The following is a 26,824-nucleotide window of genomic DNA, read 5'->3' on the forward strand; positions in this document are numbered from 1 at the left end:
TGAAAAACCTTAGATAAGATAATAAAGAACCTGAAGACCAAAAAAATCAAGAGCATCTCTCTTTCCTGTCACAAGACTGCTCCAGGAGGGTCTCCCCCAACAGGGGAGCCCCCTGGGAGGGCCCAGCCTGAGTCCCAGAAGTCAGGGAATTGGCAACAGGCACCCCAGCAATCTAGTCTTGACCACGCCTGGCAGGGGCTCCTCCCACTACACCAGATTGCTCAGGGCCTTATCCAGGCCTTGAACATAGCCAGAGTTGGGATACCCACAATCTTCCTAAGCAACTGTCACAGAAATCTTTTGCGAAAAATCCCTTCTTTGGGATTTTTCCTTCTGGGAAGCTGATGCCCCAGAAAAAGAATGTAAACAATTGTTGTCTGCTGCTGTGAAATGCAACAGGTGCACCTGTGATTAGCCCATGTTGGATGTTTACAATTAAGGACCATTCAAAGGCCGAGCTCTCTCTGGGACAGAATCAGAGGGAGCTCCTTTGTTGATTCCTTCCTTTTCTATTCTTAGCATAGCAAGCTTCTGAGACTTTCCCTCTTCACCCCTGAAAGACCCTTGTGAGCCCAGTAACAAGCAACATGTTCCAGTGTCTGACTACCCTCACAGTAGAATATTTCTTCCTAATATCTAACCTAAATTCTCCCTCTTTCAATTTATACCCCTTATTCCTTGTCCTATAACTACTGCTCCTGAAAAAGAGTCCACAAGAAAGTTGCTGAAGAATAATGGGCTCCAGTGGATTCGCTGCATATGGATTTGTTCTGGTTTTGGGCTTTAGATAAAGCCATACACTGTTAATTAAACCTTTCTGTTCGAGTATTTTTAAAGCATAAGAAAAAACAACACAGCAAAGAATTAGATCTACCTGCCAGACATCTAGCAATAATTAAAGTGTGCTATCCACAGGAGACTTAAAGCTAGGGGCAAAAAACAATAGCTCTCCTGTAGATTCCAACTCACCAGTCACACAAAACTGCTGGAAGTGGTACAACTATTCAATTTCCTGTTAATTCCTAAATGACAAATCTTTGCTAAGCCTGAGGTGCACAGTAGCTCATGTTGATATTTTGTATATCTGTGTTTACATTTCAACATCATAAAATAACATAGATCCTTTACAGCTCACAAATAACACAACAGAGCTCCATACAAAGAGCTCCAGACAAACAAATTTGACAGAATAGGGAACGTTGCAATGTTCAGCTAAAATGAAACTATTCCTATGCAATTTCATTTTGAAATAATGATGCATGGAAATATTTTAGTCTGTTAATCCATTGCTTCGTACTTCAGCAAACAAGGGTTTCGGTGAACCTGAGGCTTAAGAGAGAATTCCAAATTTCTAAAATTTCATTGAATGGCTAGGTTTGGAAGGGACCTTGAGGTCATCTGGTTCCAACCCCCTGCCATGGCAAAGGAAAATCAGGAACACGTCCCTGGGTGGGCTTGAACCACCAGCCTTTCGGTTAACAGCCGAACGCGCTGACCGATTGCGCCACAGAGACTCCCTGGCTGCTCAAATCTTCATAAGAAAAAATAATTTCTCTACCCAAAATAAATTTATGTTCCTAAAAACGTCAATTTCAAATAGCAGGGATTTAGTACAGAGATGCTAAAAGAGAACATGGTCATCACATGGCATCTGTATTGCTGGCAGCCAGAAGGAAAGGCTTATAATGCTGCACAAACACAGCAAAGCCTGCACTGTGCCTGTGTAGGCTTCCAAAGGCTGCCCTATAAATATAAAGAATTCTGAATTTTAAGAAAGCACAACTGGGAGCACAAGGGAGAACCATGAAAAAGGAAACAATATGAAACAAAGTCTTCATGAAAAGAGAATAACTCAATTTGAAAGCAACTAACGGTGACTGCCATTTTTCCTCAACCAGCAGTCAAGAAAAGAGAGGGGAGGGAATAAAAAAAACTTAAACCTGCATACCAAAGAACTCATCAAAACCAAACATTCTTAACCCATTACTTTGATGGATACAAATCTTTGAGGAAAAGAGCTGAAAGAAACATAATTTGTATTAATGAGCTGAGCTGGGTCCCAGCCCCTTTCACAGGACCGTGTAGCTGCACAGCAATGACACACCCCACGAGGCACAAAGGTGTGGCCCCGTGACTGTCCTTAATTAAAGGGGACAGATGACTAAAATATTTGCTTTCTGCTCATTTCCCTTCCCTGTCTTCATCTGATCCATCTTTGTTTCAGACCCACAGAAGCTTGAAAGGAAAACACTATTAAGCCTCATGTTATAGAACAGCAGATGTATTTATCTCTTAGTGATAAAGCTAAATATAGCCTTTGTACATTTGATTTCATAATTACTTCTCTTAATATCAGTCTGATTTTAGTACAGACTATTGAGAAACCATTTTTGTAACTGTTACAAAATTAGAATTCTGTAAAAGCAGTAATTGCTGATAGAAGTACCAGGATCTTACAGGTTTGAGGGCATATTTGTTTCAGCATTTGGCTATCAAGTCAGTACTCAGGCTACATACACTGGGTGATTGAACAAGTTCACTGAGAAAAAGATTTCTTACACTTTGTACTCCCTCTTTATTAATGCAACCAAATATTTGCAATGGGTGACTACCGTGCATACACATGCCACATGGAAACTTGATTCTTAGGGAAAAATTGATTATCACTATGAGGCTGAAAACCCAGCAATTAAAATGTCTGATGCCATCATTTGGCAGGTACCCAAAAGCTGCCCAGGCAAAAGCTGTATAACTGAAAACACTACACCCCCCAGGAATCCATTGGAAACACAGCTTTGTTTCTGGAATTAAAATTTGACCAGAGCAATCTGGCAATGCTGCACCATTTAAATTAAGAAGTGATATGGTTTGGGGTATGGCAGATCCTACTAATTAATTAGTCAACACTTAACATGTAAGTTAATGTAGGGGATATTCTACTTATTATATGACAAACAGAATGTTCCTTATGAGCATGTGATCATTTCCCTTATGAAACTTCAAGATTAGAGGCAAGTGATAATTTTTTTTCTAACTCTGGTGCTGATATTCCTTGCTACATTATACTCTTATACACAAACTCAGAGGGGAAAATATCACATGAGAATGCCCTACTATTCCTCAGAGAATACTTAAATGTCAGGTCTCTGTTACATCTGACTTTATACTACAGTAGCCACTTCATCTTCTTACATGCTCCCAGTCCTTGTGATTACATTGTGCCTTTGCCTGAGGACAGTAGCTCCAAATCAAGAAGCTACACACAGCTGTAATACTGAAAACAGGAAAAAAGGACATCTCCTGCCAACTCAGTTTATCAGCAAACTCATATGTGCATGCCAGATTTGACCCACGGCACAAAGTTCTCCTTCCCTTTATGCTGAGCCTGCCAAGAAAGATCAGGAAGCATTAAAAGAAGAATTACCTCATCTAAATTATATCTGTGTAAATGACATGTGTCCAATTTAAATTTGTTTTCTAAATTGAACAGTAAGTCACCATTCTTCACGGTAAGTCATTCACCTTATTCTAACTTACAAGTAAATTACCACCTTACTTGCTCTCTCAGTTCTGCAGAGGGAAAGGATTAGTTTAAAATAGATTGGTTCTCTGTGAGTGAGTGGAATTAGGTGGGATGAACACCTTCATTCCTGACTGATTGATTGATTAGATTGATTCGTAGAGGAAATAGAGCAGCCAAAAACCTCAGTAATGACAGCATCAGTCATTACTGACCATAGAAAACACCACAGCTTCTTATGAAAATAATTAAACCAGTTAACCTAAGGCTACCCCTGTAGAAAAAACATATTTGAAATTCTTCCAGAGGCATTTTACTTTTAATATTCATACACATTATCTCACATGCACAGCAGTGTCATATCTCCTGTGCCTCTCAAAGGAAATACTTTTCTCTTCTCTGAGTCTTCTCTCTATCTAAGTGTTCCCCTCCCACTGATGGCCCTTGATGCTTCCAGCAGAGCAAGCAGAAAGCCAATAGGAAGCTGTAGCATTTGCAAACCAAAAGCTGAGGTTTGACTGATCAGAAGGGCTTGCAGCCTCCTGGTTTACTTTCAGCACACTAAGTTGATCAGCAGCAGGGAAATAAAGAACACAATTTACAAAGCTGCTTCTAGCTAATAATAGTTCATGTCTGGAGTTAGTTTGATAGGGTGCTTTGCAATCCCTAATTAGCCTTTTCTATCAGGCCTTTTATACATAGTGGTTTTGGTGTGAATTACTTAGGTATATGTCATGATGCCAAATTCAATTAGCTTGTGAAAAACAAGGAGGAACGTGTTAGAAGGGAGACCATATGCATGCAAACCACTTCCTAACTTACAGCACTTCAGCCAAAAGCTTCTGACTGAATGAAGGGGATCTCAATTATGAATCTCCTAAGCAATGTCTCCAAAGAAGCATGGAAGCAAAAGCAGATGTCTTGCTTACACCCATATAAATATTTAATATACACAGGGGGATTATCTTAATTAAGAAACTCGACCTGCAACAGTATCAGCATGTATTGCTACAGTCCTAAAATAACACAGTCGAAATCCACACATGGAGATTTCCACACATGGAGTTTTTTAGGAATTACTTAAGATCAGTGTTAGGTCTTCATGGCAAGTGAGGAATGCCCAGGGACTCCCAGCAGCAGGCAGCAGATCTGAAAGAGCCCTCCAAATGCTGCAGGACAGAATTACTATTTCTAAGGGTTGTAATTTTCTGAGATATATATAAACAGAAGTGTGGTTGGTTTGATAGCATTTTAGTTCCTGCTGCTCTTTTAGAGAAAGAAGACGATTTAGTTGAAAATCCCTGAAATTCTATGGAGACAACTTTGTTGTGGAGACTTGAATTCATTTTTTGATTTTGAGAATAAAATAATAAATTAAATTTCCCTGCTTAAGAATTGTACCCACACTAACTGAGAAGCTGAGTCAACATCCCAGGAGCTGTGGCAGAACCCCAGGTGCTTTCTGCATCTACACTGCTTATAGTAACAGCAGCAGTTTGGGTAAGTTTTGAGGAGCTGCACTCATGGTCATAAATGGACCTTGTCCCATGGCCCTCAAACTTAACATATTTACATTGCAGAATGAGGCAGGCTGAAGTAAATATGTTTTTTGGTTGGATGAAGTCTCACTTGTTTGTGAACAAACGTTACATAAACAGATGAAAAAGAAGAGTATCTGTGGTCCTCAATGACTGCAGGAAAGATATATTTCATAAGACTGTAAAGAATCATTAACGAGTAACAATGCAAAAAGCTACAAAATGCTCTAGCTAGAAAATGTGTTTAAAAGTGTTTAAGCTGTTTCTTAAAGTGTAAAATGCATATGAAATTAAGACAAAGAAACAGAAGCACCAACAGGAATATTTTAACAATTTAAACAAACAATGAAGTTTGTTCACAGTAAGAAGGCTTTGAAAATTCCTGGCTTTTTGAATGAGGTATGAGGAAAAAAAAGAATGCATCAATGAGATTTTTTCATTTATTGAGTAAAAGAATCCCTACTACAACCAGAATTGGGGGGTTGGTTTGTCTGGATTTTTGTTGTTGTCATTGTTTTAGTTTGGTTTTGTTGGGGTTTTTCTGGAAAAACATAACCAAGTAACTACCCATCTGTATACTTGGTACCATTTTTCTCTCTCTTTCCCTAAAAGAATAAACCTGAGAGACTTAAAAGAGTGAAGTGCTTTTATTATTTAAAAAAGATACTGAAAAGGTGAATGACTCAACAGACGGACTTGAATAGAAAAGAAGTATAGACTATATGTTGGCAGATAGTAAAGACATTGGTTGGATAGAAATGGGACATATATTGAATATATAGCAACAGCACACATCAGAATAATACTTAGAACTCAAATTTTGTATGTACATAACATTATGTGACTACATACTGCACACATTTCCTAAGTTTTAAATTTATTTATACGGTTTTTATATGGTTACTTTATTTTGTGTGAAATATATTTCCTGTGACAGCCTGCCCTGCTCTGGGCCTGGAGAGTTTGGTGGTGGCTTCCACCGCTGATGAGGGACTGGATTGGGAGCCCAGATTTCCTGCCCAACTCAGATAGCTGTTTCCCTTTGGTAAATCTTAGCAAGGTTTGATTTCAGCAGTCAATTCATACATCCCTCAAACCCAGGTAAATCTGTGGGGGTCGGCCTCTTCTCCCTGGCAAATACCCATAGGATGAGAGGAGACAGTGTTGAGATGCACCCCAGGAGATTTAGGTTGAACATTGGGAAGAATTTCTTCAGAGAAAAGGGGATTATGGGCTGCTGGGAGGTGGTGGAGTCACCATCCCTGGAGGTGTTTAGGAACCCTGGAGGTGTTCCTCACCATCCCTGGAGGTGTTTAGGTGTTTAGGAAAGACTGCGTGTCTTTCCTTAAACTCAGTGACATGGTCCAGTTGGCAGGTTGTGTTCGGTCACAGGTTGGACTCGATGGTCCCAGAGGTCTTTTCCAACCTAACTGATTCTGGGATTCTGTGATTCTGTGTGTCAGCTTGCTTGTACAGTTACCCACCCGCGTTCAGAGGGAGTGAGCGTCTCCCAGCCTGGTATGGCCATTTCATTATCAACAGAAGAGTGACAAGTGTTTCAAAATCGCATTATTTGTAATGAAGCCATCACTGTCCGGTGCCCGATCCGGACCGTGTGGGGCACAGACCCTCGCCCAGCTCCTCATTCACGGAGCACAGTCGCGAGGAGGTCTCCGCCTCGCCACCGCCCCCTCAGCTGCGGGGCTCGGGCCGAGTGCGGTGCGATCCCGTGGAATCCACCGGGAGCGACCGCATCCTCACGGCGCCGCGGGGCGGGGAGGTGAACGCTGGGGCCGCCCGCTGGCGGCCGAGGGGAAGCGGCGGCGCCTCGAGAGAGGCGCCGGCTCCGCCCCGTGGGCCGGGGGGGCGTGGGGCTGCTCTCGGCCGCGGCGGCGGGGACGGCGGTAGCAGGAGCGGCGGGGTCCGCGTTGGCCGCCGGCGGGGACCCAGTGCTGCCCCGCCGCGCCCGCCCGCCCCATCGCACGCTGTTGTCATGGAGGAGCCAAGATGGCGGCGCTGGCCTACACCGGGGGCAAGCGGGAGATCAACTACTACTTCAGCGTGAGGAGCGCCAAGGCGCTGGCGCTGGGCGCCGTCCTGCTCCTCACCGCCTGCCACGCCGCCTCCCGCCGCTACCGAGGTGAGGGGGCGGCCGCGGGCGCTCCGCGGGGGGCCGCGGCTGCCGGGCAGGGGAGGCGGAGCCCGGCGGAGCTCGGGAACCGCGGCCGTGCAGGGAGGGCGGAGGTTACCTCCGCCCGGGGCAGCCGCGGCGGGCCGGGGCGGTCGGGCAGCGTGGCGCGGCGGGTCGCAAGCTGCCGAGGGACGCCACCCTGGGGGATAGCGGGGACCCGGCCCGCGGGGCCCTGCAAGCCCGGCCTGGGGGTCGCCGCAGGCCCCGGCGGTCGGGCGAGGCCCCGCGGAGTGAGGCGGGCGAGCGGGGCCGGCGGGGCTGTGGCTATGCGGTGTTTGCACTGAGAGCTCGCCGCAGCTCCGAGGCCCGGCCTGCGGCAGGTGAAGCTGCAGGGGTAGAGGGTGACTTCTTCCCTGTCACTGGTTTCCTTACGGCATGATTAATGGCCAATTACCTGGCAATTAGTGGTTAAAGTCTTAGTTGGTACGAGATCTGGTATATATTGTTTCACTCTTGGAACCATCAAACGTAACGAAAGCGGCCGCTGTGGTGGATGGAGCGCAGTAAAGAGCTGCTGGCTTCACGTGTTGCCGGTGGCCGCGGCCAAGCTCCGGGCGCGGAGCGAGCCGGTGCCACTGCGGCCGTGACCGCCGCGCACGGCGCACCTCGGCCCGCTCCTCCTCGCTGGGGCTGCTTCGGCCCTGGAGCAGAGAAACTTGGCATGATCCGTAAATGCAAATGCAGCCGCTGAGGGATATATTTACTTGTTTCTGTGTCACGCTGAAAAATGCGGTATGTTTTTGTGGGTAAATGAAAAAGTTGATCTGCAGGGAGATGACCGCGGCTCTGTTTGTTGTAGCACAGCTGGTGTCGTGTTCTAACACTTGGCTGCCAGCATTCATGGGAGACAAGGCTGAGCGAGGTAATTCATAGTGGAAATGGAAAAAGGGGTAGAGATCTCTATGTTTACAATTCCCTGGATTCACCTTCTAGCTGGCATGTCGGTAAGCCTGATAAACTGACTAGTATTAAATTGGAAGCATTTACTGAATTCTAGGGTAGATCAAGCATGAGGTAATTGAACTTGCCTGTTGTGCAGTGTTCCTTAAGGCACCAAAGAGTCACAAAACTACGCAGAAGGAGGGTGGCAAATTTTTTAAGAGAGATTGCAAGACTAAGCAAATGGGAGCTGACATATCAAGCAGGTTACAAGGAAAATAAAATATGCATAATTTCAGTATATTCTGTGAGAGTTAACGAGGGGGATGAGTCTTAGATTGCAAAATGGTGATAATCTTCTGTAACAATTCAGTATGAATTGTTACAAACATTTGAAGTTTTTTACCTAAGGCTATCAGTTTCTTGAAGCAATTAAAGGGTAAGGGAAAGGTTTTCCCCTAAGTGTTTAAAACTTAGGACGACATGGAGTCATAGTGAAAAGAGACTTACCAATTTGGGCTTCTATGAACATAAAATGTTCAAAAGAGAAGTTTAGAAAAGGAAGGTGGAAAAATTACAGCAGATGAATTTTTAGGATAGATAAAATCAGAGGTGCTTTAATCGAAGAGATCATTCTGCAAACCTTCAGTGATAACAAACAGTTGAAATTCAACTAATGCCACTTTTGACAAGTAATGAAAAAAGCAGAGGTTTTCACTGATAGTGCACAGCTAAAGCTCACTGGCACCTCACTCATTCTCAGTGGTGTTGGTCACCCACTCTAAGTAGTGGTATGGTAGAACTTGGAAAGTGTGTACAAAAGAGCAACATAAACGGCAAAAGAATAAAACAGCTTCTCTATGACAAATAATAAACTAAAATTCTGTAACCTGAACAGAAACCAAGTAACTTCTTAATGTTCTCAAATGTCAGGAATTACTGGGGGAACGTAAATTGATTTTTATTGTGCCATAACACAAAAATATCAACTGACAAATGAAATTGGGTAATACATTTTAAATGATCGCAAGAAGGCACTTTCTTTTACACGTAAGACATTTTACACCAATATTTTTATATCAAAATATCCCAAAAAGGGTCATTATGATTTCCAGAGGGTGTTGGAGGTAGGGCTGCAAACAGGTTCAAAGTAGCCAGGCCATGTCATTTAAGTGATTTCTGTGTTTGTTGTGCTTTTATACTTCCCCTTTTGTCTCATTGTCATTACATGGAAAGGTTTTGGCTCATTTTGACCACAGCCATGCAAGTACATACTATAGACAGGAGCAGCCCAGTGTACTTCAGTCAAACTTGCCTGTATAAAATTTACTTGTATGGAAAAATGCTGAACTGCAGTTGTGGAAGGTCAGATTTATGTTTAGGAATACTGTTGTATTTAGGGGTCACCTACATTTTTTACAAAAGAATGTGAATAAAGAGAAAGTACAGGCTGTCTTTAATTTGGGGAGAGTTAAGTGGGTTCAATGTTTACATACTATCCAGTGACGTTAATGCTTTGTGGTTTTCAGTTGTTGTATTTCAAAGGTACAGTTCGTAAACTGTTTTGGAAATAAGAATTTATTTAAAATTTCGCATTCTTGAAATCAACAGTAGTACACTCTGTTTAAAACTACATTTTTTACTTTGAATAATACAGAACAATTGAATTTCCAGCTCTATAAGAGTATGTATTTTAGAGAAAGCTTTGTGAAATAGCATGCTCTGGTGCTGAATGAAGACTTTGAGATTTCACAATTTCAGTTGAATAGCCATGATTTTGAGGAATGATAAATTAGAATAATGAACATTAAAAAAAATCAGAAAAATTATGCACTTTGTATAACTATAATGTTGTGTATCTAAGTGAGCATAAAACTTAATTTGTTGGAAGGATCATTTACACAAAGAAAGAGTTTAAAAAGAATGGTCTGTGTTTTGTGTATACATTGGCACTTGAAATTCTTTTTCTTTTGGGTTATTTTTTTGGTTGGGTTTTTTGTTGTTGGTTTGTTGTTTTTTTGGGTTTTTTTTAAGATCTCACTGATGGTTAAGAAGTTGTGGTGTATTAAAATGAGCATAGTTCTTTGGCTGCTATTTCACTTGCTAAATCCAGAGTTGAGCTTTTCTGGAGGCACTGTCTGGTTTGTAACCTCCTCTTTACTTTCTTTCTCTCTTGGCTGCTGTTTCAGTTTTGTTTCATTCCCCTGTGTCATCTTCTCCCCTTATTTTCTACAATTATGTTTAAAGGAAGATCTCAAACTTCAGTTATAGCCTGAATGAGTTTCAGGAGCTTTCTAGTATGGCTCAGGGCATTAGTAAGATAATCAGTACCTGGAGTTGGGAAAGAAGCCTAACCTCTTGACATGCATTATTGTCTGTCTGTTTGAAATGTGTGCAGTGTTTGGGATGTTACTTCAGTGAAGGTACTGTAGGGTGTTTATGGGCAACTATTGTGGTGGGAGTGCCATGGAGTACAGGGGTACTGAGCTTGGGCCATGACCTCTCTGTAAGGACATCCTCCAGTCTTGAAAACTTGATGGAGAGAGGGGTGATAGTGGTCTACAAATCATAGCAGATATAAGTCCAGACTGCCTTGTCCATTGGAGAAGCAGGGAGTGCCCCAAGTAAATCTAGTGGAAACCATATTTCAGATAAAGGCAGATGATTCTTCAGGCATCAGCTCTGGATATAGAAAACTCTAGAAGGATTCTGTGGGTGCTAAGAACTTGAAGACTGCTTGTCCATTTCACTAAATCCTTGGAATGAACATAGTTGGGAGAATGTTAGACAATGATATAATGTTTATTTGCCCTCTTATTAACCTGTGAGCATCTGCTTTTTGCCCTTGTTGAAGATGGAACATTAGGCTAGACTGACCACTGGTCTGACCATGAATAACTGTCCTGATTTTCTTACACATCTTTCTCAGCAAGTTAATGGATGTCAGAGTGAGTCTGATTAGTGGTGGATATTCTTTTACAAAGTTCACTCTTACATCACTTTCATAGATCTCCTAGCTGTCATCAGCTGTGAAGTAGAGGCCTTCCTATCAGTAATAACTCTAAACCACCTCATTATCAAACTCATGTTGCTTTTGATTAGATAGTTTTTTTTTATTATTCCTGACAGTTTCATTTTTTTATGCAACTTACTTGTAATTATAGTTTTCCCTGATACTCAAAATTGCAAACTCATGCAATTGTGTTGCTTGAAAACCAAAGTATGAGTTGAGCTTAATGAAGTGAAGGTTTCAGAGAAAGTGTTAGGTATGGGCAGTGGTACATTTGGTCCTGCCCAAGCTAGAACAAGTTCCTACCACTTCATTCACAACCATTTCCCTGTTTGTCAGTGCTGGGAAATGCCAAGAATGACAAAAATGTTGGAGAGCAACTTCTCTTGCAGTGAGTGGGTTCAGTTGTGTTCAGTTATAAAACTGCAGAATCTGACATGGAGTTGGGAAGATAACAGTCACTGATTTCATAACTGAGATATTTGAAATTTAACATGACCTGAAAAATCAGCACTTGTAAAATGATTAATCTTAATTAGCATAAAGCTTATTGACTGGAAGGGATAAGTGCAGTTAGAATCATCAGCAAATTTATGTGTAAATGTTTGGGTTTTTTTTTTTGTGTGTATTAACCCATATCACCTGTTCTAAGGTGACCACATGACTATGTCTTGCAAACCTTGTAATGAGTTTTATGCTCTATGTAAGATGCTGTACATGGTGATTCTGTGTAGAAGGTTACTTTATTCAACAGTTGTATTCTTTAATTTCTTATTAGTGTATTTGGGATAGTAGATAGCAAAGTGGATTGGTGTCTCTTAAAGGAAATGCCATTCTAAGTCACAGCATCTTTCTGACAGCAGAAGTGGGATCACTAACATTCTGTGGCTGGGGTGGGATTTACAGAACAAGTATTCTGTAATGAGTGAGAAGGCAACTTGCAGAAGCTTGTGCAAGATGTATTTACAATCAGTTAAATTTGTTTACTGCTGCTGATTATTTCAATTTCTGTTTTTCAGAAGTTGTCAAATTATTTTTTTATGATGGCAACAGGGCTATGTTTTACATTTCATGTGTCTGAATTCTAATCTTAATATAACATTTCAAAGGTGGTGATACATGTGAGTATCTTCTGTCCAGTGGGAGATTTCTTGGAGAAAAAGTATGGCAACCTCACAGTTGTATGATGCATAAGTATAAAAATAGGTAAGGAAACTCATGTATTCTGTTCATCTGTAAATAAGCATCATTGTTTGATTGCAGCTGTAGTAATTGCTGTAACTGTAGTAATAGTGTAATCTATTGTTCACTTTACATCTGATTCTCTAGGCTTTCAAAAATGTACATTTATGAGAAAGAAGTCTTTTCCAAGTACTTTATCTGTGTACAGTGTTTACCATAGTTGTATTTCTGTATAAAAATACAAATAAATGTTGGTGATGGAGGTACTGGCACAAGTTATGGAAAGTCATATGAGGCTGCATATGTCACTCTCAGATTGCTGACCTCACATGTTAAATTGAAAATAAAACTATCCCAAATAAAATTACCTATGACTTTTTTCACTTCCTAGTAAGAGAACTTTTTTTTTTTTTTTTTTTTTTTAGAGTTATGCTGTATGTTACCTTTTGGAAACAACTGTATTTGTAGCACACATAACAGGAAAACCTTCTTAGTTTCTTGCCTAATTACATTAGCAGGAGAGTTCATTTTCAATTCTATGCAAATTGCAATAAATTGGTTATTAATTCAACATGTTAAAAAATTTTATCATGCCTTAGAGTTGGATATAATGTTTGGAATTATCTATATAACTGTAGATTTTGAGAATACTTCTTTCTAAGGTATGTATTTTCTGTAATGTTGCTGTTTTGTTTTACAGTGAAGCAAAAAATTGCCTCATAGACAAACATGTTGTATTTATAGGAGATTCTAGAATTCGACAGCTGTTCTATTCATTCATAAAACTGATAAATCCTCAAGTCAAAGAAGAGGGAATTAAGGTGAGATAGCTTGGTTTTGTGGTTGATTTTTTGTTTCTTTCTTCCCAATTTACCTCATAACTCTGGTCTGAACTTCAAAAAAATAAATTATACTGTTTGCTGGCCTTGCCATATGAAAGGAGAAGCACAGAAAGATCTTTTGAAGAAGAACAAGATTAGACCAAAATAATTGTTTGGGTACACATGAGATAATTGTGAATCTGAGAAGAGAACTGGAAGCTCAAGAGAAAGCTTGCAGCAGCCTGGGAATAAATTAATGAAGCTGACTTGTCCCATAGCAATTTATGCTTCCTATTTGGTTTCTTGATGAGAGAGAAAATGATTGCTCCTTTGTGTGTTTTTAAATAGTAGTAATTCATGCCTTCTAATTTGTCATTTAAAATGTCAGTTAAATTGCTGATCTAATCTGTTCATAAAAATCCTTGGGGCAATGACAGATTTCCAGGTCTAACTTGAAGCTGAAACTAAAAATATCTTCAGGTCTTACCTTCTTTTTGATCACTGATGAATAGCTGTCTGAATTTTATAGTGTTAAGTATGTAAATTGCAGCCAGGTGGAAGGAGGAAGAAAGGATTTAGTTGTATCATTTGTTGAACAAAATGCTGATTTATTTTGCTCTGTGATACTTTTTGGGCACATGTCTTCATAGATGTATGTACATATGTGATGGAAAATATGCCTTTCAACAGTACATCAGATTTGTCAATTATTTAGTAATTCTGTCACTTAGAAGTGCAAGGTGGCAGCTTGTCCAGCATGCAGCATGCAATCACTTCCACCTGTCAAAACAAGATGTTTGATTGATCCAAGAACTCTGGTTTTCTTAGTCAGTTGGTTAGGTCACTCTTGGTGCCCAAAAGTAATGGTGAGATGAGAGAGTGCTGTAATGGATCTTGAGAGTGTTTTTTGTCACGTTTTATTGAAATCAAGATCTCAGTTTGAAGAAGTACACTTGTTATGGATCAGTACCAAAATCAATACTGTGTTTTATAATTTTGAAGGAGTATTGTGATTGCATATCTGACTCCTTCCTTTCTGGTTTACAGTTTTCACCCAGAAAATTTAATAATGCATTATAGATTTTATTTCTGCCTCAGACTATTTTCTTTTATTCTTTAATTAAAACTGTATTGGTTGTTTTGTGTAATGGAGATGGGCAGATGAAAAGGAAGGCTGGAATAAGGCAGTGTAAGAAAAAAAGGAGGAAAAGTCATAAGTTTTTCTTATGTTGGGAGGCTAAATTTAGGAAAACATTTGATACCTTTGTAACAGAGTGAGCAGAAAGCATTTCAGACTTTGTTGGCTAGATTGCTTCCAGGAAAAATAACTGTTTATTTTAGTAGCTTGTTTTATCAAGAAAGCAACATAAATATTTTGTGTGAATACACTGACAAGTTTATGCAAGAAAAATCCTCTCCACTGAAGATAAATATTGGGTGAGAGCAAGTTAGCATAGGTATGTAAATATTTTGTTTTTATTCTGAAAGTTTCTCTTACTTTGTTTTTGTTGTTTTGGGGTTTTTTGACAGCATGGAAATATCCCATTTGAAGATAAATCTGCTTCAATTAAAGTGGTAAGTTTTTATCTAGTGTAAAAATGCAAACCATAATCATGTTATTATTTCATGTAATATGATTGAAAATGCTGTCAGAGCTGAAAAGTTAAAAGAAGGTTAAGACCATAAACATTCTTTATAAATATTTCACAGATGTTTCACAGTGCATCTTAATATGCTGTGTTAGGAGAATTTGGCATGGAGTATTTGTATTGTGGCTTAGTTTTGGGCATAAGCTCTGGAGCTGTGTATAATTTTTGTCAGATCTTCCAATTTGGCTTTTCCAAGCATACCTTTTGCCAGGAAGTTTACTCTTTTCATGCTGTTAAAATATATATCTGGATCTCCCTGGATTGGTAATTGTAATTGCCATTGAGTTTTCTGTGCTATCCCAACAAGTATTGCTTCCACTGTTTTTGCATGGAGAAATAAGCACAATGCTGATTACAATGTGGATATTTAAAAAAAGTAAACAAGTACTTGAGGCTAGTTTTTCTGAAGGGCTGTGTTCTCCTCTGTCCTGGCACTGCAGATGCTGTCGTCAATAGCTTTCTTTGCTTCCCATGACAGCTGTCAGCAGTGCTGGCATTGTGCTAGTCATGTATTTATTTATGCCCTGAAGAAAACTCATTCTCTATTCACCAAAACCAAAGAAGCAGTGTGTTTGCTGAGTTCTATGAATATGGGTTTTCTGTACTTGTTTGTGTACATGGTTAAGATTTAGGGTACAGAATAACATTTTAGGGTGGTAAGCCCATGGCAATTTAAGCATGTGCTGACCTGCTCCGTTGGCCTTCACAGTATGTTCCTGTGTTTGTGCTGTAGCTAGCACTGGGGAGCTGTGGAGTGGGTTGTTTCAGGAGTCAATTCAGCTAAAAAGTTACTTTGTAGGATTCCTTTTTAGTCAGGTCTGATGTGGCTCATCATGTTGTTATCTGAATGCTGGAAAAGATGGGACAGAACACAAGGCAGGAGGAAGAGGCTGATGCAGCCTGATTTGCATTGGGCTAGCCTGACAGGGCCACATCTTCAAAACCCCTTAACCACAAAGATTTCAGATGGCACGTCTGGGCTTTTGGAAGATGTCTCATAGTTAATATATTCCCAGTCTGCTGCTTCCTTGTTTTGATGCAGTGCTGCCCTTCGACATTATTGGCATGATAGCTGAATTTCCATATTCAGACTGGCTGTGACCCAATAATCCAAATGTGGAAAATACTTGACCACAAAAGAGAAAATTACTGGGAACAAGTGGAGAGTTTAATTTTGCCCTTTCTAGTCATCACAGTAACTCTTCTGTCCTTCAGACACTGTAGAGGGCTGCATGATTGTTCACAGGTTCCACAGCCAAATAATGAATTGACAGTTCTCAAGTGAACTACCAAAATGTACCAATCCAGAGGAGTGGTGATAGAGCTTTCCTCTCTGCTGATAGTGTTTCAGCATTGTGTTACAAAGTTTCCTCACAATAGTTTCTGCAGATGTTGTCCCTGCTATTTCCCTTCAAGGCATATTTTTAGACTATTCAATAGTGCTGTCCTGAGGAGTAACTGAATGCTAGGAAGTCATGGCTTTCCCTGGGAGACATAAAAGCACTAGTCTACACTGTCCTAGATGAAAGCTGAGCACTGCTCCTGGCATCTAAAAGATTTGTTAGGTTTTGATTTTGTTTGAAAATCATTATTTCATGCTATCAATTATTTTAAACTTTGAAACAAAGAGAATCTGCTGGTAAGGATGTGGAAAACTGAAAAAAAAAGCAAGTTCTAATAAGTTATAGATGTGACCTTTTGTGGTCCCTGATTGCAGTGGAAACCCAAGGACATCTCATTTGGCAGACATAAAAAAAAAACACCTTCTTGGTGAAATTCTGACTCCTGAACTACAAATAAAAATTTGGTTTTTATGAGGGAAAAGTTTTGTGGATTTGTTGGCTTCTTCTCTTTTTTTTTTTTTTCGTTGCTTTCTGTTTTCCATGCTGAAGTAAGATATCAGGATTTTCATGCTAATTATAAGGAAATCACACTCTGAGCCAAATGTTTTTCCTTTAGAATTGAATTAATGGCAATTAGTTTGGGTTTTTTGCATTTTTTGGTTTTAGTCTACTGATTGTCTTTTAAGCTTGCAGAGTAACTCTGCGTTTTTTTACAGGATTTTCTGTGGTATCCAGAAGTTAATGGCTCTATGAGGCAACGTATCAAATCTTGGGCTGAGGTTTGTTTTAAGAGATCTATAATTTGACTTCAGAGTGGTGAAAGGAGGATGTTTACTGGTGTATATGTTTCTGGGTATCTCCTGGTCTTTCAAGGATGATATCACTTGGACCTTAAAAACCCCTAAGCAAACTAGAAAAACCCTACTTCATAGGAGCAGGTTAATTAATCCTATTAAGAGTTAAAGGAATTTCAGTCTGGTTTGGTATTTTACTTCTGCTGTGGCTGCAATGACTCCACTTTAATGTGACCAAATGTTTTGATGCTTATGAGTCCATTTCAACTTGAGATATTCTATTATTTTGTATATATATGTTAATTTGAGTGTTTCAGAGTGAAGGGCAAAGGTAATTTGCAAAGTCAAGAATTCTTTGATTTGATTTGTTTTCAATATCTCCCTCAATTAGCCTCCTAATTATTTTATGTGTTTCAGTTATGATGCAGGCTGTCTTCTTATTCTCTATGTAACTCTGATGACAAGTAATACATTTACAGATTGGCAGCTAATTTCTTCTTGTTTCTTCCTTTGTTGACCTTTCAATAGCCTGCAGTTATTTTGTAGTAGCTCACAGTGATTATTTTGCTATCCTGTTAATCGTTCTTGCACGACACTTTCCATCAGGATAGCTGAAGTTATCGTTTGATTTTCTTTTACTGTGTTTCTATAAAAATTGAGCACTACTGGTTTTCATTGTGGTGCTGGGATAAAACTGGTTCTGGGGTGGTTAGGACTGTTTGTTTCCTTGTGCTCTTTTGTTTGAGTACACTGGCCCTTGTCCTTGTCCTGCACAGAACTGTCGCACGCCTCTGGGGTGACAATGGTCAATGCAGCAGCTCTAACAGATGTTTGACAATGCTGAGACTGAGATAAAAAGTTCAGTAGTGTGATCTACAATTTACTTGACCTTAGGAGAAGATGTTTTAAAGAGAGCTTATGCTGCTCAGTTGATCAGGATTATAGGTGCTTATTGATACTTCATGCTTTTCTAGATTTTATTATGTGAATTCTATTCTGTATCTTACAAATATCAGGTGTATGTTCTCTGCAATGTATCTGCAATCTACTCTTTTGTAACCGTTAGCTGATGGGCAAGAGAGTCATAGTGAATGTAGATATGAGTCTTAAAATAATTTAAGAATATTTTGAAAGTAATTCTTTTTTTTTTTTTGTTTGTTTCTTAGGGTTCTGTGGCAAAACCCCATATAATTGTAGTAGGAGCTGCCACGGTAAGTTAGTGAAGAAGGAAGTTCTTGTAGGATAACTTTTAATGTTCTCAAGTTGGTTACATGAGCAAGTTGTTAAACACAGTTTGGAGTAAAATATCTATTCTCAGTGAATTTGTTGTTACTAAAAGTAGTTTTAAAATATCAGGTATGCTTTATTATACCAGTGTGATGTACAGTACTTGGTTTTTGTCAGCAGTACTGGTTAATAAGCATTAATTTGCTTTAACCTAGCTAATAAAGTGGATTTAGTTAAAAGCAGATTATTAATTTTAAAAGTTAAAGTATTTGCATACTAATTGAAGTGTATTTTTAATACACCTTTTTCAGTCACAAAATTCTGCTTTTGAGTATGGCCCAATCTGGGATGGTCTCTTTCACCACATATATTTCTTTTATATATATATATATATATATATATATATATATATATATAGGTAAAAATCACAATTTTACATGGATAATTCAACAGTTAAAGAGGTTGGACTTCTGGAATCTTGTTGCACTGGAAGATTCCACCACTGATATGCATTGCAGCATCACAGGAAACAGGGCTGACAAGCACCAGAAGAGGTGTCCTGACCCATCAGTTTGCCACCAGGCAGGATATTTCTACTTATCTTACACTTGGCAAGAGTGAACCAATTCTTTAAAACTTCCAGGGATGGAATTCAGCAGGCCCCTTAATTAGTCTGTTCCAGTAACAAAGTCAAATCAAACAAACACTCATCTCATTATTTCCACATTTAATGTCCCTTGCTTCCAAATATTTGGGAATTGGAATTTGGAAAGAATTAGCTAATTTATTTTCATAGGAGCTGAAATGTAAAGAGAGAAAAATGTGTTGCATTTAAAGCAAAATCCTTCAAGAGCAGTTTGTTTTAGAGACAGTTGAGGCACTCTACCAATCTGGAAACTTGTGGGCATGCCCATTTAAGGACAAACTCCCTCACTTTTAAGAGGAGGTCGTGTGTATGTAACCCTCCACACATTTCCTGAGGCATCAAAAATTCTCCTTTTCCTTTAGGTGAACCCCTAAGTTCCCTTCCTCTGTAGGATCCATATAAATATTTGAGCTTTAGGAATTGTAGTAAGCCTAGAATATGATTTCTCAGTCTGAGGCTGTAGCATTTATTACCAGGATGAGTCATTGTATTCCATAGAGAAAATGCCATTATATATGGATAATGGTCTGGCATGCAGAAGGTCAGGTTGCAAAGCTGCAGGACACTTAGCTAAATAATTCCCTTTACTTGTATGTGTATATTAGCTCTAGCTTGCTGCCTTTTGTGGACAGCAGGAGATAGAAACTAACAATATGCAGGGGAGGCTCTGCTCTTTTTAACACTACTATATTTGTACAAAACATTTAATATGATATCTAGAGTTGAACAAAGATAAACATCCTCTATTTTAAGGGACTTCCAAAAAAATAAAAGCTTCAAAAATCAGACATTTCTGCAACCTCACCATAGCTGACAGTGGTGTGGTAACCTGCCACTAGATTAAACTTGTTGCATTTTGAAATTTACCTATATCTTTAACTAACTCTTGGGTTGGTCATGCTACTTCAGCCTGGACATGTCTGTCTTAAGATGGCAACTGCATAACAGTTTATAAATAGAAGTCCTATAAGCTGGAGGGGCTCCAGCTCATACAAAAGTCAGTTGCTTTCTTATTTTGGGAAAAGGAGCTTCTCTGAGAATGTCATTACCATGCTCTGCTTCTTAATTCCTCACTTCCTGTTGCAAGGAACATGCTGCTTTAACTGTCTGTTAAATATGTTGGTGTTTCAAATTAAGTATTTAGCTGCTGGGAGAAACTGCTTCTTTTTTTCCAGTGGGAGTTCTCAGAGCAGCTGTATGTTGTTTGGCTTCACAAAGTATTAATTTATATTGAATAATATTTTCAGGAAGTGCATTAATCAGTGTACTTGTCTTCTGATGAAATTTTTATGTGGCTATTTAGAGATAAATAGGATTTGCTACATTTAGGCTAATTGTTATGGTTTTGCTTTTTTTAGTTTTTACTAGGTCAGTAGAGATACGGTAACACTTAAAAAAATAAAACTGCCTCCATTTTTCATACAGTGTGGGAAATAATTTTCAAAAGTTAGGAGGAATTCATGAGTGGGTATAGCATTCTCCCAGGGATTTCCTATAGAAGATTAAACCAGAAATTAAAATTGCTCTTGTTTGGTTTTTGAGGTTTCTTTCCCCTTTGTGGATATCTGTAGAACAGATGGAAATATTGGAACTTGGTACCACTGTCAGGTTTTGTTTGCATGCATCTCTTGCTGTAGTCAGTCTAGAGAGGAATTGATTGAACTGGCCAAGATTTTTAAATAACAAGAGTGGCTTTGCTACTTCATTGTTGGATAAAGCCAGGAGACTTTGAATTAAAATTTAATTTATGAAAAGTCAAATATACACATAAGGTGGATGTTAAATACTCTGTATTTGGATGATGTGTTTGAATGTAATTACCTGTCTGGATAGCTGCTTGGTCTAAAAGAATTTTTTTAGTGCTTTTGAATAGAAAGCTGAAGAAATCTAGCTGTATTGAAGTAATGAAAAATAGCTACAAGTGGAGCAAGGGAATCAATTAATTAGGGATCCTCAGACATACATGTTCTGAATTTATTTCTTTTTTTCTCCAGTGGTCTATCAAGATTCACAATGGCAGCAATGAAGCTCTTGCACAATATAAAATCAATATCACTTCAATTGCACCTCTTTTGGAAAAATTAGCAATAAGTAGTGATGTTTACTGGGTCTTACAAGGTAAAGTAATGAACAGTAGGTAACAATTTTTAACTTTACTGTCTGTTGAATTAGTATGTTGTAGGCTATGGAAAACTTAATCCATACTGCTTACTTGCAGATTGAAAAAGCTGTTAGTTGAGCTTCAGTCTCTCTTTTCTTGCAGTCATAACTAAGCTGATACCTAAATAGCTGCTACTGCTGATAGAGATTTCAAAGCTGTAGCATGAAAAGCTTTTGCCTTATGAACTCTTAATTCTTTGTTGGCTTACTCTCAGACTCAACGTGCCAGGTCTGTTCTCTGTGTGCTGTGCTCCATACATACCTCTTGGGAGTCAAGAGTACAGGTGCATGCAACAGCAGTATTCCAGTGGTTTTTGTTCAATTGAATTTTCAGATTATATTAATAATAGAAGAAGTTGAACAAGTGCATCCTCTGTGTGTGTCTACAATGACTACACACACTCTTGAGAATACAGAGAATTTAAGTCCCTAGAATGAAATTTGTTTCTCTACACTGGGATGAGAAGTCATGGCTCACAATGAATTAGTGAGATTTTTATTGTGGCACCAAGCTTACATTGTTTTGCTTTTCTTCAATAAAACTAAAATATTTCCCTGAAAGTGAGCAATGAGCTCATAGGTAGAATGTTCTCCTGGTTTCTCTGCCACAGGACACACCATTTTAGATTGTCATCACCTTAGTTACAAACACAGGCAGATTTTGAGCCCTGTTAGCCATATATCCAGCTGTACCCTTACAGTCATATCCAAGTTCCTGTCAAAGATGGTTCTAGAGGTAAATCTGAATTAACAAATCAGTCTCCCATTCCTTTCAAAGCCATGGATATTGATACCAGAAGCAGTTAGCTGTCAGACTTGTCCCACCATGGTACTGCTGAGGACCTTGTCCATTTACATAATCTCTGAGCTCTTCAGTAGCCCAAGTGGGAGGAGAAGCAATCTGTACAGAGTTGTCAAGACATTGGTTATCCTAATATAGGCATGATGTATCTGAAGTAAATCAATCTGCATCTCACAGAGTGTGTCACAGCAGGAGCTTTTCACAGGAGCTTAAAGACCTCTGGCTGACCTTTTGATCTAGAATCACTTTCTTTTAAGCTTTACATAATTTCTGAAGCCTGTATTGAATTAAGTCAACCTTTTTCTCTGTAAAACTGAGATTCTGCCCTAAGTTAAACTGAAATCAAGAGGAGCAAGTGGAATATGTTTATGGCCTATGAGAAGTGAGGAGCTGGGGTTTTTTCCACAGAAGAAAAAAGGGTTTGAGAAAGTTTGGTTTATTTTTTTTTTCATATGTTTGTTCTGCTGCCTGTCTTCTGCCCTTTTTCCTTTTGGAGTCTTTTCTTGGGTGATTCCATTGCTGAGAGAAAGCATAAGCAGCTCTGCACTTTAGCATTTAGCATTTTAGCAATCTGCTTTTCCTGGATTCAGAGAAATTAAACAAGCATTCATTTCTAACCTCCAACTACATATGCATTAATAGGGAATGGTGATAAGAACATTTAGTGATAAACAGCTCTGGTAACTGTAGCAGTCATTTATTCCTTGCTGTACATTTTTTCTGTACAATTAAACAATTGTGACCTCTTAAATGAAAGCAGCCTGTGCAACTTGAGCTAAGGAAATCCGTTGATAAGTCTAATATTAATGTGTTCATTCTTTGTCCTTTGAAATTCAGATCCTGTTTACGAAGATATGCTGAGTGAAAGTCGGAAAATGATCACTAATGAGAAAATAGATGCTTATAATGAAGCAGCTGTTCGTATTCTGAACAGCAGCTCCCGAAATTCCAAAGCTAAAGTGAAAGTGTTCAGTGTATCAAAACTGATAGCACAAGAAACTATCATGAAGTCTGCAGATGGCCTGCATCTCCCTGAATCAAGCAGAGATACAGTAAGTGTTTTTATCACTGGTCAACATTGGAAGTATTAATAGTAAAACAAGATCTGAAGTGAATGTTCTGAAACTGCAAACAGTATGGAAGTAATGAGGACTGCATTTGTCAGGGAATTTTGTTCAGAAATTCCAGTGGGTGGGAGTGCAGTCAGTTTTATAGGCATTTTAAAAAACATAATAGCAAAAACATTAGTGCATAACTATTGTTAAATAGCTGTTAATCTACTAGATCTTTTAGATCCTGAGTGCAAACTTCATGCTTTCATGTGTATGAATGTGTTAAGGTGGTAATGACTTGTAAAGCAGTGCTTAGAAGTAAGTCTTAAATTTCCCCCTATGTGTCCAGAAAATTTGGTTTGGTAAGGAGCATGAAGAAGCTAACAAACACATAGTATAGATATTCCTGGTTGCATGGAGTGCCTCTGGCTTTATTTCTTCTCTTTTACTAACCAATATGTATATGCATGCAGTGAGCCCCTCTGAGGTTTTCAGCTTGCCCTTTTTGTGAAAAACTCTCCCATTATGTCACTTTTGGTTCCATTTCTTTGCAGGTTTAAGTTGCTTTAAAGTGCTGGATGAGCTAAATGCCATCTTACCACATGTTTCAGTCTGTCATGTTTCAGAGACTTGCATTACTGTGCCTCTTTAGAACCCAAGTTTGTGAGCTGGTTTTCATTTACAGAAATAATGAGAGGACCCTCCTGTTCTAAGATTAGCCATTTTTGCTTACCTGTAGAAGTTCAAGTTTTTTTTTTTTTGGAAGAAGTGTTTTGACTGGACTGTTAGATACAACTGAGTATATGGTGGGACTGTAAGATTTTATTTTTGTAATGATAAGGGAGAATTGCATGTCTGATGTCAGCTCATGATGCAAAAAAAATTTCTTTCGATGGAAATGTTAACTTTCTTATTAGAAATTAATTACCAAAATTGCTTATTTTTTTACAGAATGCAATGATTCTTATGAATGTCTACTGCAATAAAATAATGAAGCCCATTGATGGCTCCTGCTGCCAGCCTCAGCCTCCTCTCACTCTGATACAGAAGATAGCTTTCTGTTTCTTTACTTTGTCCATTTTTGGATATTTAATTATCAGCTTAATTCATCGGAATAATTATCGGAAGAACAAATCATGCACTGATTTGGAAAGTGGAGAGGAGAAGAAACCTGCCATCAGCACACCTAACGTTTCTACTTTAGAGATGCTCTTACACTGCTTTTGCAAACTTGGTCTAATCATGACCTATTTTTATCTGTGTGACAGAGCAAATCTTTTCATGAAGGAAAATAAATTTTACACACATTCATCTTTCTTCATACCCATCGTCTATATCTTGGTTTTGGGGGTATTTTATACTGAAAATACCAAAGAGGTAATGATCACCTTGACATCCCACTTAAAATGTTGTTTCCCAATTTGTGTGTAAAATAACCCATTTCTAAGTATTCAAGGTTAATTTTTCAAAGTTATTATAACTCACCTGCAAAAAATGCCATCTTGAGCAGAATAATGTCTGCATAGAATTAGACAGAGGCTAAGGCTTTTTGAAGCCATATGGATATCACCACTTTAGTCATTCTCACTCTTCCAAACTGGAATTGATCCGAACTCGGCTAAAAGAGAATTTAAATAATGTTAAATCTGTGCCCGCTAGACAAGACTTTTACAGTTGGGAGAGACCCATTTACCCATAAAGTGGTTTATTGTTTGAACTTTTTCTCCTCATTTTGTAGATGTTCCTTGTTCTTTTTGGAATAGCAACACTCTTGTTTTGTTTTGCATTAGACTAAAGTGTTAAATAGAGAACAGACTGATGAATGGAAGGGCTGGATGCAACTTGTTATTTTGGTTTATCATATCTCTGGAGCAAGCACTGTAAGTGATTTGAATTTCTTTTGCTTTTAGGGGGAATGCAATTTGAGTATTGTATCTCAAAAGAAAGATAGTGTAAATGGACATTAGAACTGAATAGAATGAGTCAGTAATGCTATTGTTTCTGTTGTTTTAAACATGGTATTAGCAGAGTTAGTTTTTCTCTCTAAGTGTATTTTTGACTGACAAAAACATATGTTACTTGACCAGTTAAAAAAAAAAAAGTGTCCTCTGTGTAGAATATTGCATTAATTTATTTTTAATTGCTAGCAACTTGAAACTGTTGAAGGTGAGCTTTCAAAGAGCCCTTCTTAAGTCTCTCATAACTAGTAATGGAATATGCCAAGTGTAGAGCAATAAATAGAAAAAAATTGTCCTAACATGAGAAGTTAGGACACCAAAAGAGCTTAGTAAGAAACAGGGCAAGGTACCCCAGTGTTTCTTTTCTTGGTTAAATCTGATTTAGTGCAATGCAGAAATAGCATAAAGGAGAGGGAGCAAAAGGAAAGCAAAAAATATTTACCTGGACATTTATAAAAAGTACTTTATTTTTCTCAACAGTTTTTGCCTGTGTACATGCACATTCGAGTTCTGGTTGCTGCATATCTGTTTCAAACAGGTTATGGGCACTTCTCATATTTTTGGATAAAAGGAGACTTTGGTGTATACAGAGTCTGTCAGGTAAGAATATCTCCCTACTATTTATATAAATAAATTTTTCAGATAGCAAAGTATCCATAATATATCCATACTCTCTAAATAATGTGATCCCAGCTCATTTAACCAAGGTTTAAACAATAAAAATGGCTGTTGTGTCTATGTAATCTGAGCTGTTTAACTGGTAGTGTTCATCTAATACAAACTTAAGTCATATAAATGATACTTAAAATGTAAAAAATGTAATTAGGTACACTCTGAAATTACAAGACAAGCATCTTCTAATAAATAGCAATGGAGATTCCATTGCAGTACAATTTACAGTAAATAGCAATAGGTAAATAAAGAGCCAGGTAGGCTTCCAAAGACAGTGTATTGGAGCCTACATTTATTAATAAAGAAAAGTAATTTTCACACCATAACAACACTGGACAACATACCTGGTTTTGTGGCTTTCCTCCTAGGTTTTGCAGCATATGCTGTAGTACTTTAATTTTTTTCTAATGCATATCTTTTATTGCAATTAGGTTTTACATTGTCCTGTAACTCAGGTCATTGTGCTTAGTAAGTGTACATTTACAGCCTGGTGATGGCAGTACCCTGGCTCTAAATGAGCTAGCCTAGGTAGCTTTTGAGGATGAAAAAAGAGAGACATTAACAGCATCCAGCAACTAGAGCACTTGGTCCCCTGCCTGGGAAATAGTCAGATAGGGTTAACCTTATTTTCATCACAATCTCTACCCAAGCAGGTCAGGGCAGTACAGGTCCAGAACCACATAATCAATCTCACCTTGCCCTGCTGATGTTCCCTGTGCGACTTTATCTGTGTTTTAATGTAAAACACATAGATATTTTTGTACAGTGCTAAAGGAACATGGCCTCATCTTTCTCAGCTTTGCCTCCCAGTTTACATATCCTCTGTCTTCTCTCCTCTGACACCCCCCAGGTTTTATTTCGTCTCAATTTCTTGGTTGTGGTACTGTGCATAGTGATGGACCGACCTTACCAATTCTACTATTTTGTGCCATTAGTCACTGTCTGGTTTATGATCATTTATGCCACCTTAGCTGTATGGCCTCAGATTGTCCAGAAGAAAGCAAATGGTAAGATTTCTTATTTTTTCTTTCTGCTGTAAAATATGTATGTTATTATAATGATAATCATACAGAAATGGCATTGTTAGTAGATCTCAGCCTCTTTGTTAGTCAAAATATGCTAAACAGCTGCTCACAGAAATACAGTTTGTCATAGGTGAATTAGGTCAGTTGAAAAATATAACAGCTGATGACTAAACTCTGCATCTGGTTACAGTCAGATTAGAATACTTTTTAATAGGTTTTGATCATCAGGAATGTGTTTTACAAGAATTGTAATTTTACTGGATGAAATGAAAGCCATAGGTTGCACTGTGTGTGCTTGCTGGGGCTGTGTCTGTCGTGCGCTGGGTGCTGTGTGAACAGGGAGTGTTTAGACTTT

General features: G+C 38.7%; 1 protein-coding gene and 1 non-coding gene across 2 annotated transcripts in view; one reads left to right on the plus strand and one right to left on the minus strand.

Annotated features, from left to right (window-relative positions):
- Nucleotides 1-1,440: 1,440 nt before the first annotated feature.
- Nucleotides 1,441-1,514, minus strand: TRNAN-GUU (transfer RNA asparagine (anticodon GUU)). The gene has a single exon. It is a non-coding gene; the product is annotated as a tRNA-Asn (tRNA).
- Nucleotides 1,515-6,976: 5,462 nt separating this feature from the next.
- Nucleotides 6,977-26,824, plus strand: part of CASD1 (CAS1 domain containing 1) — a 28,381-nt gene continuing 8,533 nt past the window's right edge. The window contains exons 1-12 of the mRNA XM_058026167.1: nt 6,977-7,198; nt 12,248-12,344; nt 13,021-13,141; nt 14,672-14,716; nt 16,850-16,912; nt 18,094-18,138; nt 20,795-20,918; nt 22,600-22,814; nt 23,766-24,191; nt 24,605-24,694; nt 25,253-25,372; nt 26,295-26,451. Coding sequence (XP_057882150.1) covers nt 7,066-7,198; nt 12,248-12,344; nt 13,021-13,141; nt 14,672-14,716; nt 16,850-16,912; nt 18,094-18,138; nt 20,795-20,918; nt 22,600-22,814; nt 23,766-24,191; nt 24,605-24,694; nt 25,253-25,372; nt 26,295-26,451 — 1,636 coding nt within the window. The 5' untranslated portion in view covers nt 6,977-7,065. The remainder of the gene's footprint in view (nt 7,199-12,247; nt 12,345-13,020; nt 13,142-14,671; nt 14,717-16,849; nt 16,913-18,093; nt 18,139-20,794; nt 20,919-22,599; nt 22,815-23,765; nt 24,192-24,604; nt 24,695-25,252; nt 25,373-26,294; nt 26,452-26,824) is intronic.

The sequence above is a fragment of the Melospiza georgiana genome, chromosome 1 (genome assembly GCF_028018845.1).
Source record: "Melospiza georgiana isolate bMelGeo1 chromosome 1, bMelGeo1.pri, whole genome shotgun sequence".
In the NCBI taxonomy this organism is placed as follows: domain Eukaryota; kingdom Metazoa; phylum Chordata; class Aves; order Passeriformes; family Passerellidae; genus Melospiza; species Melospiza georgiana.